The following is a 17,571-nucleotide window of genomic DNA, read 5'->3' on the forward strand; positions in this document are numbered from 1 at the left end:
GACGACTACCAGCGGCGATATAGTCCGGCTATTGTTAATGAAAACGTCGGGTGCTCGTTGGAAATCGCGCCCGGCATGTGCGATTCGATTTCCGATCGGTGCAGCGACGCCCGACCGGCTGCTGCAGAAGAAATTACGTTACAGCCGTTCTCTCGCGCGCGACGAGCCGGCTATTTTTATTTTATTCTCTCACGCACGTTCGGATTATCGACTCGCATATACACGCCACCATCATTCGCGCCCTTTTGCTACTTTGAGGAGCGCGTGCAAGGGATGATGAAATAAAATAAGAAGAGAGCGATGGAAGGACAGAGACGTAATTAATATTCAATCTCTCCTCGGGGAGTTGAATTTTAGAGGAAATGGCAATTTTTTTATTTGCAAAATTTATTAAATTTATGAAAATTAATGAATGTTTTAATTTTTAATTTTATTATAGTATTTCTTAAAAGGAGAGATAATTTTAATTTAATTTTATGTATGTAATTCCCAAAAAGCACAGTTTTTGGGAATTTAATAAACCTTTTATCCTTTATTTCAGGCAATGTAAATATTTTAAATGTTTTTTTAGTTTTATTAAAGTTGTTTTCGTTAATTTTGTATTATTCCGTAGATTCCGGAATTAATTAATTAAATTAAACAAGTTTTGTTTGAAATATCTTTTTACGTATTTATAACAGTTAACCATTTAACATTGAAACACTATGTAAAATTTTAGAATTACTTTTTTTTAAAAACTTAATTTAAAGACTTCTTAAGTTAATTAGACAAGGAATAAATTTTGATCGGATGTAATGTACGGACTATCGTCTTGAATGTAAATTCTCATCGCGCCGTTCTCTCCTTCGTTACGGCGAGAAAATTTCCACTGTCTAATCGCCCTATCCACAAATGTATTAAACGCGGCCCTCGTGGGAGCGGAGGGTGGATCAAATCGAAATTCATTGCGGCGCGGCGTTAGCTGTAAGGGAATACGCTCTTCGATCTCGAGTTACTTGTTTGACGAGCGTCGAAAGAATAGATGCCATTGTCATCAATGTCGGATGTACGTATGTTTGCGATCGTTTTCGCGCTTGTAGACTGACGAGTGTTCTCGTACCACGTCAATGCACCCTACACTTCGACACACCCTCTATAATTTAACGTGACAAGAAACTTGGAAATTTTTCCCTCTCTACAGCTCGGATCGGAATTGCGAAATTCTCTTTTACGCCCTTTTTTTTTTATTAACTTCGATTTTTTTTCTATTTTTGTAACGCTGAATTTTGTCAGTTTTGTGCGCCGTTGAAGTTGGTAAAATGAGAATTGAACGTCACATAAATTATTTTACATAAATTTCTTTTATGACGGCGCATTAAATGAGAACAGAACGAGGTATGTAATTTATAGAGGATGGAAATGTAAAGCTGTGTGGAAGAAGTAAAATACACGAAATGAGGGGAAGTAATTTATGGAATTGGAAACTCATAGGAAAAGCGTGTGATATTGAAGTCGAATATTTGTAAAACTGAAAATTTATATGAAGAAAATGTTTTATGAATTTAGGATTTTATAAAGAAGAGATTTACCAAGGATTTGTGCAAGCAAAGCTTTATGTATCTGAAGATAAGTGATAATTTCTGAATAATCTCTGAAACGATTGCAGGATTCTTTCATAATCCAAAATTTTAATTTGTAATTTTACTTCTGAATAATTCACTTTTTACATTAAGAGTGAATTTAGGAACTTGAATGCGTAGCAATTACAAAATCAACATTTCACGGCGGTGAACATTTTCTTGCCGTCTGCACGTTCGTCCGGGCTTAACCCCAATCCTCCCGACAACTTTGCCACGTTTCCGGAGCAACGACGATAGCCGTTGAATGACCTCTGACCCACTCAAGATGCTAGGTTTGCCTGGCTTAAAAAGTTCGTGGCACGCTGGCAAAGTCTCGGATTACTTCGTTGTATACGAGAGCTTTATTGGCAGAGAACGGGTGCGTTGGCACAACACAGAACTTTCTGTTATAGTTCGCGAGTTTATGAAGGGGTGTCCTCGGATGAGATGGCTCTTACTGGCGAGAGCTCTTATTCGCGCGTGAGAGAGAAAGGATCGTCGACAAAAACGTCAGCGCGTCGAAACGACGCGCGTAATTGCGATCGCTATGCAATTTTGCAGCCGCGCTAATAATCGTCCCGGACATCAGCGGAGGGTCGTAAAGCGATTTTATCGTCGCAATATTAATTGCTGCCGCAATAAGCCGGTAAATTGAAATGAAAACAGGGACGATCATGCGCGGCTCTCGAATTAATGAGATTTCTTAATGACCAACGAAAATTTAGTTAAATTGACGACTGAGCAGGCGAGAGATTTCTCGTGAGATTAATGATACTGGAGATCCATCATTTTTCTCGAGATCCAAGACTCACGGATATTCAATGACGGATCTAACCAATTTTTCGAATTTTCCTCAGAAAAAATGCAAATTTAACGATTTACGAATGTCAGAGAAACTGTCTCGAGAACGAAAACTTGCGAAAACGATAGAAAATGATACCGAACTGATTGAGTTCGTTGATTGGTAAATGCAAGATTATTAATACAAATTACAAAATATAAAAAAACATAGAAAATGACGATTTTAATCGAAACAGGCTTTTACCTGATATATTTTCTCGTTCAATTGAGGCTATAGCACGAATCTCAAGAGTGACGGTTATTTAAGCTCTTGGGACTTGGAGTGGCCACTCGGTGTCTGTTCCGCGATGTTTTGCCACTTAAGACTATCTACTCGGTCCTTCGTGTCTTACAATTAGCCCTGTCTTCTAGCGGAAGTTTAACGAGGACGTCGGGCCATTCTAACGAAAGTGAGTCAGCGTCTCCTTCGTAGGCATTGAAAGATCTTGCAAAAAATTTATTAAACTAGAATTTAATCAAAATCACAAGAATAATTTTGTCCAAATAATATTCTATTAAACAGATAAATAAGTTCTGCGCTTTGCACTTTTTTTTAGAAAAATTATCAGAACATTCTAGTTATCTTTGACAATCGATGGTTGACAACTGCAGGTGACGATAGCCACGGACCTGGGCAAAATGGTCACCAGGATGCAGCTGGAGAGATCCGAAGTGGCCTTTTTCATCTACACCAATGGCAACACCCTGAGGTACGCCTAATTATTTTCAGAATTATCTTCTTTTACAGATAATTTGCATCTCCGAATTTCGACGATGCAAATAAATTTGGATTTCTTCGTTAATGAATGATTCGTAACACACAACACAATTAACATAATTTAATTTATCAATTTAACATAAAATGATGAAATTTTCTTATTTTAGAAATATTTTATAAAAACAAAGAACACTTTAGCGCAATGGCATTTGAAATTCTTCGAAACACAATTATTCTTCTATCTTTGTGCAATTATTATTCTACCAGATTGTTTTAAATTTCCGTTGACCCAGCCATGTGATCGTGCCACAGCGACGAAATGCGTTTTTTTTTTTTTTTTTTTTTCTCAATCGAATGCAAGTCTTCCGTCGCATTTCGCGTGATGAAAACGGATGGTTTCCTCGATTCTTGCAATCGAAGTGAAACGCGCGAATGCAAACACGTTTCTGCAAAACGAAAGCCTCCCGGAATACCGGAATAGTCGCGACAATCGCTCGGAAAGCTCTACGATTCGATTAAAAGCAATTCGCGTGGTCTTGTTCTAAATCTTTCTGTAATGCACATCTTGATCTCTTAGCAAATTTTCTTCCGTGGAGACTTCACTTTCGACACAGAGCGAAGGAGAATTGAAAAATTTAGGGAAAATTTTAAAGATTAGTTTATTCTAAATAATATAATTAAGGATTTTATGCCTACGAGATTCTATATTTCTATTCTTTTATATTATTTTAATTTTTTTGCTAAAATTGTGTATTTTTCATTTGCAGATTGTATTTCAGAAGTAGAATGTATACTAAACAAGTAAATATTTTTGTTTTCTCGCTATTTTTATTTTCGAAAAATAGAAAGTATGGTGTAATATATTTGTCCAATTAAATTCCAGGTGGGACAAATTCTGAAAAATTCATAAATAAAATACCTTGCTAGTCGCGAAAGGGTTAATTACGTTGTGCCTTGCACAATACAATGTATGCGTACATATTTGTTTTCACCAGTTTTACTTTATTTTATCCACACACAATCCGCGATTTTTTCGCTTGATAGGATATTTTACATCTCAAGCCATATCTTTCTCTGTAATCCACTATATTTTTCTATATCTGGCAAGTAGGTCAAATCTAACGCAGAGATTCACCATAACCGACCAGGACCTCCACAACATGAGCACGTGGCCGCTGGTATCTGTACCCAGAGACGAGAGCAAAACGCAAGCGTATGACGTAGTAAGCAAGGAAGCTTTCCAGGCACGCCTAGAGGACTTTAGGTAAGTCAAATCGATCCTTTGTGAACATTGTCCGCCATAAAAGCAACTGACAGCCGTGAACTCATGCCCATAAAATTCTATTTGATTCATTAAAACGGCCAACTCTTGCGAACCAATTGGATTAAATTAACCAAAAAAAAATATATATATATATATATAGAAGAATTTTCACCTCAATTTTCACCTCAATTTTTACGGAATATATGACACAAAACAGAAAATGTTAATAAAATTGTAAATTTTTCGCACCAACTCGAAATTTTTAATTTCACTTTTGTTGAAATAATTGATATTTAACGCTGTCGTGCTCTCTCTAACGCCAATTAAACTGAATATTAATACACAAGTTATTAAATATAACAAAAATTGCTAGGAATATAAAAATTTATCTGCAACAATCTGTTAAAAATAATTTTGAACACATTTATTTAAATATATAAATATTTTTGAATACATTTATTTAAATATATTTCCTTTTTTAATACTAATTGTGAAATTTTTATTTATTTTATATTGATTTCTGAAATATAACTACTTTTTTAGCAAAAAAGATTTTACATGAGATCGTTGAAATGTGAGCGAATTAATATGTATTTTAAAAAAAACTTAATATTTTCCTTAATAATACTCTTAAATGTGCGATAAGTTTCAAACAAAGATTCTCATTTATCTCAATCATCATTACTTTCTTACGTGAAAGTTGTATATACTTCGGACGCGAGCAATCTTCACCTAATTGACTTGAAAGGCTTTCGCACACAAACGCACTGTAATTACGCAATAATTATGCGATGCTGCGGAAGGCGGCGTAATTAAGACAAATTGCGGTTCTTGAGAGCGAATGGTATTGCTTTGAACGTTAGTATCCAACGGTTAATTCTCGTGTTAACTTTACCCCTTTCTCTCTCTCTCTCTCTCTCTCTCTCTCTCTCTCTCTCGCGCGCGCGCGCGCGCGCGCGCGCGCCAACCGGACTGGCACGTCTACACCGCTCGTATGGAAAGTTACGATAGAAGCTCGAGCTGTTCCCCCGAGCCTTCATCCCGACACTTGTTGAATTTCCATTCAGTTTACGAGAGCGGGAAATTCTCCTCTGTCTCTCTTTTTCTCTTTTTCTCCCACAGGCTCGTGTCCCACCTGTAAATATTCGCGCAGACATCGAGTCGCGTCCCGAGAACAAGAGCCCGCAATATCTGATCGATGAGACGCACTACAACTGTCGAAAGGAAAAATCTCAAATAAAGTTATTTCTCCAAATGTTAAATTTTCTTTTTTTGATACTAATTCTTATAATATTTATTTCATTGATTTTTAAGAAGCGGACATTTCCTCGGCCGAAGAAAAATATTTTATTAAAGAGAAGATCTCGAAAATGCAAGCGAATTGACATTGCATCTTAGTAATGAGATATGAAACAATTTTGTAATTTGCGAGAAGCTTTCATATTTAATTTTCTTCAATATTGAAAATTAACGAGATGCATCGAGAGATGTGGAATAAACAAGCAAATTACGCGTAAACAATTTTCATTGCAGCTGAAATTCGCGGAACTGATGTTTCGCATGCATTAGTTATTTCTCTCGAAAATTCTTCATTTATTTTTCACTTTTTTTCCCATCTACACACGTGTGTGCGTGTGTGTGCGCGCGCGAAAGTATCGAAATTTCTGGCGTAGGCAGTAGGCGATTCGATAATGGGAGGCGGCGCATCGGCAAGAGCGATATTTCATCGTTAATGCTGGTCGCGCAATGTACAGGTCGCATCGGGAGAACTCCAAGCGACTAGGGGATGGTATATCAAGCGGTACATCAAACGTAAGATAACGCGTTCGCGACGAGGTCGTCGCGATCGTATTTTCCGCCGCAAAAGAAATAGGACGGCGAGGAAAGGAAAACTGGCCGCAGGCGCCGCACGCTCTCCTCGATGTATCGATAGGTGGAAAGAAAAGCTGGAATTGTTGTAATTTCCCGTTGGCCTGCGAGAAAAGAAAACGTCGGCACGAGCGAAAATGAGAAATTTTTTTGCATAAGGTATATAGCGCTTCGATTTTTCCGCAGAGAAAATGGCGAAATAAGCTCGTTTTAATACACCCCGCGTAAAAACACATACTCTTCTTTCTTATTTTTCCTGGAAAAAAGGGAGAGGGAAAGTATTTTATAAAAAAAATCACGCTTTTAACGAGGCAAGGCTGCCGATGCGGAAGGAAAGAGGAAAAAATTATTTTTAATTAAAAGAGTCTTACGTGGATTTTAATTAGAATTAAGCGACGACGCGTGATATCGTCCGACTAGCGAAAATATCGTGTAGCTGCATTGACGACCGTAACGCTGAAACCTCTCTACAGCTACAGTCACATTTCACAAACAGTTTCTCTTTGACGTTTGAAGAATGGGCTTTTTCGACGATAAAAAATTCTCGAACGTATACACGATGGTCCGCCACGTAACATTTCAGTGACATTTAAATGACGTGAAATGCAATAAAAATGCCGGTAAATTTTTGAAACTGCGCTGTGAAAATTGAGTCGAGTACATCAGTATATAGTCAAGCGTGATATAAATTTTCTCTTACTGTTAATATATAAATATACAATAAGTGATATGAAATTAATATGAAAGTTGGCATAGAAAGGTTCAGCATTTAAAAATTGTTTTTAATCTTTTTCAATTAAAATTTGCAAAATTGCACGTGCATGTTGTTGACAACATTTCACAAGTTTTAACAAAATAAGTACTTTATATTTCAAAACCTTTTTGCTCTTTTACACAATAAAAACCCGACGTACAAAAGTATCCTAATTTAAAACGTGTCCATCAATTAGCTTTTCAATTCGGTACTAAAAAATTCTGTCACGCGCTGTTGGCGCACTTTTTACGATCGCTTTCGCCGAACGATCGTGTCCGGCGATTTAATTAAGGTAATTTCGGTGCCGGGGAGCGACGGGTAATTTAATCGGAAACGCCCTCATACACATCTGCCGATTAAACCTTTTCCTATCGTCTAATTATATATGTAACAGAGGGTCAAAAGGCGTGGCGAAGACGAGCGAGAGAGCGGCGAGCGCGAGCGTGTACACGCTTTTATAATAGCCCTCGGCGTGTCGTATTTGTCTTGTCGCATCGATCGATGATAAAAATATTTAACCCTCACATCCCTCCTCGCCGCAGCGGAGCAGACCTCGCAAAATCGAATGCAAATGCCGGTGACGGCCTTTTTAATTAGCGACGTGACGTGAACGGAGATGCTCTCGGAATACTTGGAGAGTATTTGCACAGAATGTTCTGGAAACATCGTCGATCGTAACCGATCGTAAAAAATGTACGATCCGACGAGTGTTCCGAAAATAAAAATCTCCTCATGTCGCGATATGAATAGAATGTTTGCAAAACCATTCGTCGTAGAATATACATTTTATTTAATTGTAAAAAATTTTGAATATAGAACATATGAGTAATTTGTTTAATTGTAAAAAAATTTAGAAAAAAATTTAGTAAAAAAATTTAGAAAATTCTTGGAACGGAGAAATCGCTCGAAAATTGTCTAAAACACCAAATTCTAGAATTTTCTTTTGATTTCTAAAATATTCTTAGATTGAAGTATGTACTTTAGGCGAAAGAATCACAAACGCGAGAGAAGAAAAATCCATGGCTTTCGTTGATTACGTTCATATATACATATTTTCATTGATTGCGCAATAGTCGCGCGAATTTCCTTGGTCGGTTACGCAAACGCGTTACGCAAGGAGGAAAATAATGGTTCTGCCGTTTTTGTCCTTTCATGAGGTAGGTCGTGCCCCACACAAGTAATTTCCACTTTGCGAACGAGCTCGCTGAAATCGCTGCTGATTTCAATGTATCGCGCTTGCGGCAATATTTATAAAAGGCACGTTTTTCGTTCCGGCGGAGCGAAAACGGCGAGTGCGCGCCCCGCCGGCCGGGTGCAGACACACGTACGACCAATAAATCGATAGGACGATAAAATATCGATATGGAAAAGCTGGTGTGTTGCGCGCACCGCCGACGGGCATGAAGACAGAATATTTTGTACGAAGCTGCCCGCACGCTCTGCTGACGCGACAATGCGCCACTGATTGTAACGGGTGTCCTCGACTTGTGTAGCGGAAACTTTAATTTTGAGTCGATTACATCAATGTGATGCAACTTCAAAATATTAGGCACTTTTATTTTCTTTGTATTACTGATTGAAAATGCGAATGCGCCGTTATTGCGTTGTCTATCCATAAAAATGTGAAAGCGCACGAAGAGAAAATGAAAGGAACTTTTTAAAGTGATTGAAGGAGATTTTTATTTTGAGTTTGAATAAGCAGAATTAATCCATTTCGAGCGGATAATTTCAGGGAAACAGACACAAAAATCATATAAGTATTTGTACATAAATTTGCAGAAAAGTTGCCCAACGAAAACTTATTAATTGATTAAGAATTTATTAAGAATAAATATATAATATTTTATAACAATAATTATTGCTATTAAAAGATGAGCTTCTTTAGAGAGTGGCTTTATGTTTTTAAGCTGCTAAATGAAAACGATATATCTATTTTGTAAAGTAAATCTTCGCCGGCATTGAAAAAACTCTTTCTACCGAGCAAACCAAGTAGCAACGGAAGCAGAAATAAGGCGAAAAGAGGCTAACACGAGTCGTACTACTTGCAAACGGCTATCACGACCACTCACACACGTGCACAGAAGACAGTTGCGGCGTATTTGCGTCATCCGGTACAACCGATAACAAGCCGCTAACAATCCTTCGGCTTCGTTTACGAAGCTTGCGGAAAAAGGGCGAGAACCTTACGAAGATATATATCGGACAGCCGATCGATGCAAAAAGAAAATACATTATAAAGATTCCTTCGGATTTTCTTCAGATTTACTTGCATATTCTTTTTATCTTTATAATTTTTATAGAATTTTTATTTTACAATTGTGTTAAGGAAACCTTGTTTCAATTTCTAGAATATACTTTATGCATTTATTCATTTATACATTCAATAATATATATTATTTTTCCTAAAAAAGAGTCTGATTTTAAATATGATTTATATGTATGCCGGTTTGCTATGTTAAATCAAAATGAGATATATTTATATAAATATAATATAATAATTTTTATTTCTGTAATTGATATCCAGCAACTAGTTGATGTTCTTTTAATGAGGAATTTTTAATTGATCAATACTGATTTTTGTCGGAAGAAAAATTTGGAAAGAGGTCATCATTTGTTCTATCTTTTTAATTTGCAACATCATGTTTTTTTAAAAAATAAGTTTTAAATTGGAGTTAACTGAAGAATATGGCTCTGTTATTTCTTTTAAAAGCATTTTTGAGAAAGAATTGAATACAAATTAATTAAAAAATAACTCGATAAAAAAACATTCGCGAATTTTTGGGGACACCTTATGTATATATATACTTTATTAAAAACTACATTATTTTATACAAGATGTCTTATGACAGAAGAAGAGAAGTTGCTGGAACTAATTAACTGTTATTTTTAAACGCACAGGAAGCAAGAAAAGTAAAATACCTTCCAACAGAGGACATTTCGCAGTTTTATTTACATATGAATTAAAGATAATATTTTTATTATTAAATAGACGTTTATAAAAAAGGTCAAATATCGTTAATTTTAATGATATATATTTTCGAAGTGAGAATTATAACACAAAAATCAAATCACTTTCGAAAATTATAACTATAATTGTAACTTTTGTTACAAAAAGTTTTTTATAGTTTCCAAAAGCGACTTAATTTTTGTTATAATTCTGACTTCGAAAATATACAGCATTAAAATTAGCAAAATTTAGAATTTTCTTATAAACGTTTATTATAAAAATATTTCCGATTTCTTTAGTTTATATGTAAATAAAACGGCAAAATGTTCTTTGTTAGAAGATATTTTATTTTTCTTGCTTTTTGTGTGCGTTTGAAAATGACAGTTAATTAGTTTCAGTATGAGACACTCTACAATTTCCGCTTATTTTTCAGAAATTTTATCCTAACGCCATATTTCTTCAGCTGCTTGTCGTCAAGACGTATAAGTAGTATTACTGTTACATTAGTCATACCGTTTATGTCTCCTCTATCATTGTCATCCACGGTTTATATCTCTTAATGCGCTTTTAGGAAATATCCCAGGGAATGCACAATATACGCTTCTCCGTCTCTCTTCAACTCTTTTTCAGCCCTCTCTCTCTCTCTCTCTCTCTCTCTCTCTCTTGTAATAATGCATTTATTTACGACGGAATGTACGGCGATTGAATTTCAAATAAGCGGAGAACGATTGAATATAGTTACCGTCTTGTGACATTATTGCTCGTACTCATTTTAGTCGTGTCGCGATACACTACGATTCCTCTTACAGTTTTTGCTTCTCTGCGCTTCAGGGTAATCAATCTTAGAAGTGCCAGCAATAAAACTGTCTATCCATCTCTTCTCTGCCGTATCACTGGCTCCCCTTAAGATACCGTCTTTTGATGACGCTCGACATGCTTTTTAAGCGTCAAATTGTGCGATCGGAATTGACATTGTAATATCAAAACGCTTGTGAAAAGGGACGCAGCGTTAAATTTCATTAAATTTTATGCATATATTTGTCACTTTATGATTACGCATACTATAATAAAAGCTTTATGTGTGTACGAAAGGCTATAATTTTTACATAATCGATAAATTAATAAATAAATGTTTAACATTTCAGAAACGTTTTCTGAATTTATTTTAGATAAAAAAGAAGGAAACTAAATCACTGACGCTTGAAATTGGATAAATTCAATTTTTTTTTCTGACGTTAGAGTCAAATCGTAGTCAGCGTGACTGCGTCTCAACGCTGCTATCTAGCGTTCCACGAATTTATATACCTTTACTTTCGTTCTCTTCTCATCATCAGCTTTCTCCCGCGTTCTCTTTATGAGCAATGGAAGAGGTCGTCACACATGAGCGCGCGAGCGCCCATTTAGAGCAATATACAGTATTTTTAGACTCTTGTCTCTCTCTCTCTCTCTCTTTCTCTCCCTTCCTATACTCTTTCTTCTGTGTCTCGCTCTCTCTTCCTCCCTGTTTCCCCATGGTTGTCGTTTGTCCGTGGTTGAAATCTCACCTCGACACCATGACGTTCAACACGCCGATCGAACCCCTCGGTAACAAATGCGAAGGTCTAACCATCGGTGTCACACTATCGATTGATGTCGCCATATGCGAATCCTCGTGCAAAGCGACTCGCAGGAATTTCTGTTTCTTCCTTAATGTATGCGAAATCGTTTCTGGATTTCCGAAAAATGTTCCGAGTGTCGAGGCATCGGAATAAATATAACATAAGCAAAAACTTTCATATTTTTTTATAAACTTTGACACACGAATGTCCACGCTCACTCTTCGTTTTTATTTTAATTCATATTGATTTTTAAAATTCTAAGAGTTTTATCCTTCTCGTTTCTACATTTTGAAAAGCAACGATGTGTCGATTACTGATACTTTTTTTTTTTTTTACTTCTGACACACTAATTTCCTGTTTCAAGAGAAAGACGAGTGTTGAATCAGCACAAATAACTTCCGGATCGCGTAAGATCGTTCGCGCAGATTATTCCGTCACGCGACGTTGCAATTACATTCGCATTACATTCGCGATTACGACAAGATCGCAATTCGGAATTTTTTCTTTCCGACGTGTTAACTTGCGTTATGCGACAAAAAGATAACACGGCATATAGTTTGTTCATTTGTTCTTCGCAGGCAAAAGATAAGTTCGGAGGGGAGTAGTATCAGCGAGGTGATGGCGTGGTACACGAGCGTGAACGCCGCTATGCTGGATCACCTGACTAATCAGATCAAGGAGACGGACAACAGCGGAGTGTGGAGGTAACGATCAAAGTCCTTCCCCCCCCCCCCCCAAAAAAAAGAGGAATAAATATCCGAAAAAGATTTCTCGGGGGAAAACGAGAATTGTCGAAGAGTCCATCGCGTTTTTTTCGAATTTTTCTTTCAGATATCTGATAGCTTTTAAAAATCTCCTACGAAGCATCGAGAGCCTCGGCATCGCCTCCGTGGAGGGGATCAATTACTTCGGCCGCGGTATTCTTCTCGGCGACAACTACGTGAGCTACGTTCGCCACGAGGCACTTGGACGCGATCTGTTGACCGCCGCTCTGACGTATGTGCCATCACTGAGATTGTTTTACGACGAGCTAACACGCACCATGCCCGCGTACGACAAGATCAAGGCAAGGTAAAAGATGTTTCCCGCCTCCGCGTGTCACCCGCGTCTCGATTCCTACATCGTGCGAAATATTATTTTGTCAGAGGAATCATCGGAACTCGCCATAATACATTTGCATTAAATCTTTCATATATAATATTTTATATAAAGAACGCAGGAAGATAAAATTTATTTGTATTGTGGTTTAAAATAATCCGTGTAATAACAATATGCTGTCGCAGTTAAACGATGAAGAAAGAAGTGCGATTATATAATATTCTAATTGTAAAATTTAGAAATTGAACGCTTTTTCGGCGAATTAAAATATTCGCAGATTATTGCTCTCCCTTATCGAGTTCGGATTGTAATTTGAAAAGTGTTTCGTGAATGGAATTTGCGTGCTTTCATAAGCATCGACCGCGTAACGGGCTGATGACGAATTATGGCAATAAGAGACGCGAACGAACGTTTGTGCATTCTCTCTTCTCAGACGGGACGAGATCCTGCGAAATCAAAAGAGGGAGCCGAGCGTAGACGATGCAATCGACTACTTTGACTCAATGGCTACTTACATCGACGAGCTGCGTAAGCTGCAGAGAGAGTTACGTCACATGATAAGGTAATGGAATCCTCATAATCAGATTGTCTCTCTTCTCGCGGATCTGTCTCGGCGAGATTCATGAAACGCAAATGGACACGCCCGCGTAAAATGAGTCGTCTCTACACGCCTATATTTGGTAATAGCCACTGTAATTGGAAAAGAATCGATTTCCTCGTCTCGTCGAGACAATTCGCGAGAGAAACTTCTCCGCGGCAATTACTCGATAATTTATTTTAACGAATATACAAATCTTGATCAAAGCTGGCTCATAAATTTGTCGAATTCGCTAAATCAGATTTGAATAAATTGCAATATGTTAAAATTCACAAAGGTTTAGAATTTTTTCATTCTTCTCCTGATATTTTCTGTGTTTGCATTTTTCATAAAGTTTAAAGAAAATTGTGAAATAATTTTGCTAGGTTTCTCAATTTGCGAATTTCAAGTGGCAATTTTATATCATAAAATAACCGATTATATATGTTACCGCTTCTGAAGCACATATTGATCGTCATGTGATACGCTTGTCGCCAGGGATTATGTCAATTCGACGTTGCAAGATGCGAGCAACAAGGAAGTTGCGGGGATCGCTATCGTCGTTCTGGTGCTGGTAGTGTCGCCCATCATCATCATACTGATGCGCAACGCCGTCGCTACTATTCAGGTCTGCGATTCAAAGCCGTCGATTTGATTCCTTTTCATGCTACATGTGACTCTCTTTCATACGTATCGCTTGCAGCAATTTATAGATACGATGTAATAGACTTCAATTTTCATCGCGCATTTTTTCGGCAGAGTCTATAATTTCCTCTCAATTATAATATCTGTACTTTTATCTAATAATTGGGTAATAATCCGAGTTGTGTAGACGATTAAAAATTAAGAACGGATGAGTAGTTTGATAAGTGGATGAAAAAATTTCACCGACACTTTCGACAAAACGAAAAGCTTGACTAATTAATTGACGGAGATTCGATGATTTCTTTCTTAATCATACCATTCGTCTAAATTCAATTCTAATTCGCGATAGTGCAAGCCTTTCAGGCGATCCGGTTGTCGCTTGTCAACGTTAACTTATCCATTGTCGGATACAGAATCAACGGGCGCAGAGCCATGGGGAAACTTTCGTGACCGCATGTTAGTTAGTTCGCATCGTGGCGAATCCCATAATTCAATTCCGAGTAGACGAGTTCTAAGCCGACGACGTCGTCGACAAATAAATGATGCATCACGTGCCTGACATCTTAATGGAAAATCAGTTGTCGAAGGCTGAATCGCGATAAGAGAAGTTCTTGCCTTTAAGGGAAAAATGTTTTTGCTATTTGCAGGATTTCTAACGAGTTTTATTCACGGGGGAAATTAATAGGCGTCGTTATCCGTCAACTGTTGTTTGTTTTCAATTGTCATTTAAGCGGATAAAAACACATTGTCTTTAAAGGATTAAACTGATTTTCTGTGATACTAAAATAGTTTATTTCTTTTATATCCAAAATTTGCATGAAAATTGAAATAACAATTTCTTTAAAAATTTTATTTCTAAGATTCTGATCTTTTTGGAATTAGAATATTAATATTATTGATTACTGATGTTTTAAGTTGAACTTTTTAAATCCTGGCTTTGTGTACAAATAATTGATTATGAAAAATAATGACAGAATAAGCTTTTCTACGGTTTATCTTTTTTTTTCTTTGATATTATGGAGAGAGATGTAATGTACATCAAAATTCTTTAAACATATTATATTTTACCAGTTTGCTAATTAATTACAGATGTACGCCGCGAATCTGGCGCAAAAGGCACGCGAACTCAAGCGCGAGAAGAGGAAGAGCGACACGTTGCTCTTCCAAATGCTTCCACCCAGCGTTGCCCAGCAACTCAAGCAGACTCAACAGGTGAATTTAAAAGTGTTTTGAATTATCTAAATAATTTAAGTATTCTAAGAGTTTGAAATGTCGCTGAAAATTTAAAATTTCGCTTTTCACATATTTGTTCAATGTTTAGATGCTTAATTCCTCTGCCGATTTTTCAGCTTCTAAAAGTATTCCTTTTCTTCTAAAAGTACTTCTTTTCAGTACTCTTTTATATTTTTCTAGGTTTTTTGTGTTGCAAATGATTACATAATAATAGAAAAAGTAAACTTTTCTATCCCGTTTATCTATAAAATTCTTTCTTATCTCTGTCACGATCGTAAATTTATAAATCTTTCTGTCCATTAGGTGCCAGCGGAGTATTACGAAGCGGTGACCGTTTACTTCAGCGATATAGTCGGTTTCACGGAGATCGCCGCGGAGAACACGCCCCTCGAGGTACGTCCTCCGTTTTGTTCCCCCGGCGGGAATCGACTGATCGATCTTGACGCGAGTTGCTAAATTACGTGAAAGTTCCACCACGATGCCGTCGCGCTTTTGCTCCTTGCCACGATGATGAAATCGCGCGCATACCACGTAAATTCCCGTAGGACGCAAGACGATTTCGAATCGCATCGCAGCATCGATCCATCAATTCTCCGATGCACTTTTCCTCTTGCTGTTGTTCATCTGTCATTGTATATACATTGAATCAGTGTTTATTTTTACCCTAAAAAATGGGATTTTATCTAATCGAATTTAATCTCACATTTTTACTCACAATGTGCGATTTAATATAATGAATATCGGCGTATTATAGTGATAAGAGATGCGCTTTTCTAGGTGGTGACATTCCTCAACTCGATCTACAAATTATTCGATGCGCGCATCGAATGCTATGATGTCTATAAAGTGGAGACCATCGGGGATTCTTACATGGTCGCTTCCGGTTTGCCTGTTAGAAATGGTAAAAGTACGAAATCCTTGAGACCCAGTTCCGCTTATTACCTGCAACTTTCAAGCATGCTTGTTATCGAAAAAGTGCATCACTTTTCTCCCCGGTTCTCTATATTCATAAATTTTTTTAATTCTTTCATTCTAGTTTTTATAATCTCTCTTTTATTCCCCTTTTTAAATCTTTCAGTTTTGACATAAAACATTCACCTTTCTACAACATTAAAACATCAAATGCAAGTTTTCAAAAATTCTGAAGGCAATTAAAATTTAACTTAACAAAATGTAAAAAAAAGAAATAAAACTCTCGATTAAATTTACTAAAATAAATTTTAAATTATAAACCAATTATAAATAATTAATATTTTTTCTACGTCAAAAAATAAATGAAAGAATTAAACTGCATAAGCAATTATTGTAAAATGATATAGAATTCTTCTTGATGCGGAATACACATTTTACACTTCAGTGCTTGCATTATTTCGCGCAAGAACGATTTTCTTCTTCAGTATATTAATATCTTCACTTGCGATTTTCCTTCTCGCAGGTGACAAACACGTGTCCGAGATCGCCACGATGGCGTTGGATTTATTAGCAGCCTCGTCCGTCTTCCAGGTGCCTAAGCGTCCTGGAGAACGGCTTCAGATACGAAGCGGAGCTCACACCGGACCTGTCGTTGCCGGCATCGTCGGCAGCAAGATGCCCCGTTACTGTCTCTTCGGCGATACCGTGAATACCGCGAGTCGCATGGAATCGACCGGTGAAGGTAATCTAAAAATAATTTAAATATTTATGAAATTATAAACACGTACATAATGAAAATGTCATCAAACTTGTTGCATCTTTAATTTTCAAATTATAATTTGATTTATATTTTCATCACATTTTAATATACTGATTAGTGTTATTTTTCATCCAAGCTCTACGAATTCACATCAGCTTAGAGATGAAAAAAGCGCTCGACGCGGTAGGTGGCTTCAAGATTGAGCATCGTGGCCTCGTTGATGTGAAGGTAATTCGCGAAGTTATTATTAGATCTAATGTGTCGGTCTTTTTTAGCGATTACTGATGCAATTCTTTTCATATTTTATACGTCTTCTCTCTTTCTCTCTCTGCGTCTTGAGAATAACATCAGAGATAAAGGGATAACACAAATTTTTAATGAACAAACAGTTGTAGCACTTGACCAAATTGTTAGTTAGCGGTGTGAATTTCATTTCCGGTTGTGCGTTTCTCAGGGCAAGGGTCTCATGGACACGTACTGGCTGGAGTGCAAGGACGGCGGTATCGCGCGCGCCGCCGAGCTCGATCTGCCGTCATTCTTCGAGGACGTGCGACCGGTCTTCATGCGTCGGCTGCGTGAAGAGGGCACCCTCTGATGTGAACCGTACTCCCGCCGGGACCTCTGGTACCTGAATCGGCGCCCGAACCCATGCATCGTCCGGCTATCGCAACCGAACCTGATCGACCATCTCCGACGACCGGGCCAGGGCCGCAAGAACCGGCTGTCCCATCCGAATCTACACATCACTCCCGTCAGGG

The 17,571-nt window shown here is 37.3% G+C and overlaps 1 protein-coding gene across 10 annotated transcripts in view; it reads left to right on the plus strand.

The window, feature by feature from the left end:
- Positions 1-17,409, plus strand: part of LOC105674674 (uncharacterized) — a 32,009-nt gene extending 14,600 nt beyond the window's left edge. For 8 of the 10 annotated variants that reach the window (XM_067350721.1, XM_067350716.1, XM_067350738.1 and 5 more), the window contains 12 exons: positions 3,051-3,148; positions 4,268-4,420; positions 12,167-12,292; positions 12,420-12,659; positions 13,120-13,248; positions 13,762-13,891; positions 14,998-15,120; positions 15,445-15,534; positions 15,919-16,048; positions 16,577-16,795; positions 16,950-17,041; positions 17,268-17,408. In XM_067350721.1, coding sequence (XP_067206822.1) covers positions 3,051-3,148; positions 4,268-4,420; positions 12,167-12,292; positions 12,420-12,659; positions 13,120-13,248; positions 13,762-13,891; positions 14,998-15,120; positions 15,445-15,534; positions 15,919-16,048; positions 16,577-16,795; positions 16,950-17,041; positions 17,268-17,408 — 1,671 coding nt within the window. Of the gene's footprint in view, positions 1-3,050; positions 3,149-4,267; positions 4,421-12,166; positions 12,293-12,419; positions 12,660-13,119; positions 13,249-13,761; positions 13,892-14,997; positions 15,121-15,444; positions 15,535-15,918; positions 16,049-16,576; positions 16,796-16,949; positions 17,042-17,267 lie in introns of all 10 variants that reach the window. The other 2 variants (XM_012371179.2, XM_067350745.1) reach the window with 2 other exon arrangements.
- Positions 17,410-17,571: the final 162 nt, after the last annotated feature.

The sequence above is a fragment of the Linepithema humile genome, chromosome 1 (genome assembly GCF_040581485.1).
Source record: "Linepithema humile isolate Giens D197 chromosome 1, Lhum_UNIL_v1.0, whole genome shotgun sequence".
NCBI lineage: Eukaryota > Metazoa > Arthropoda > Insecta > Hymenoptera > Formicidae > Linepithema > Linepithema humile.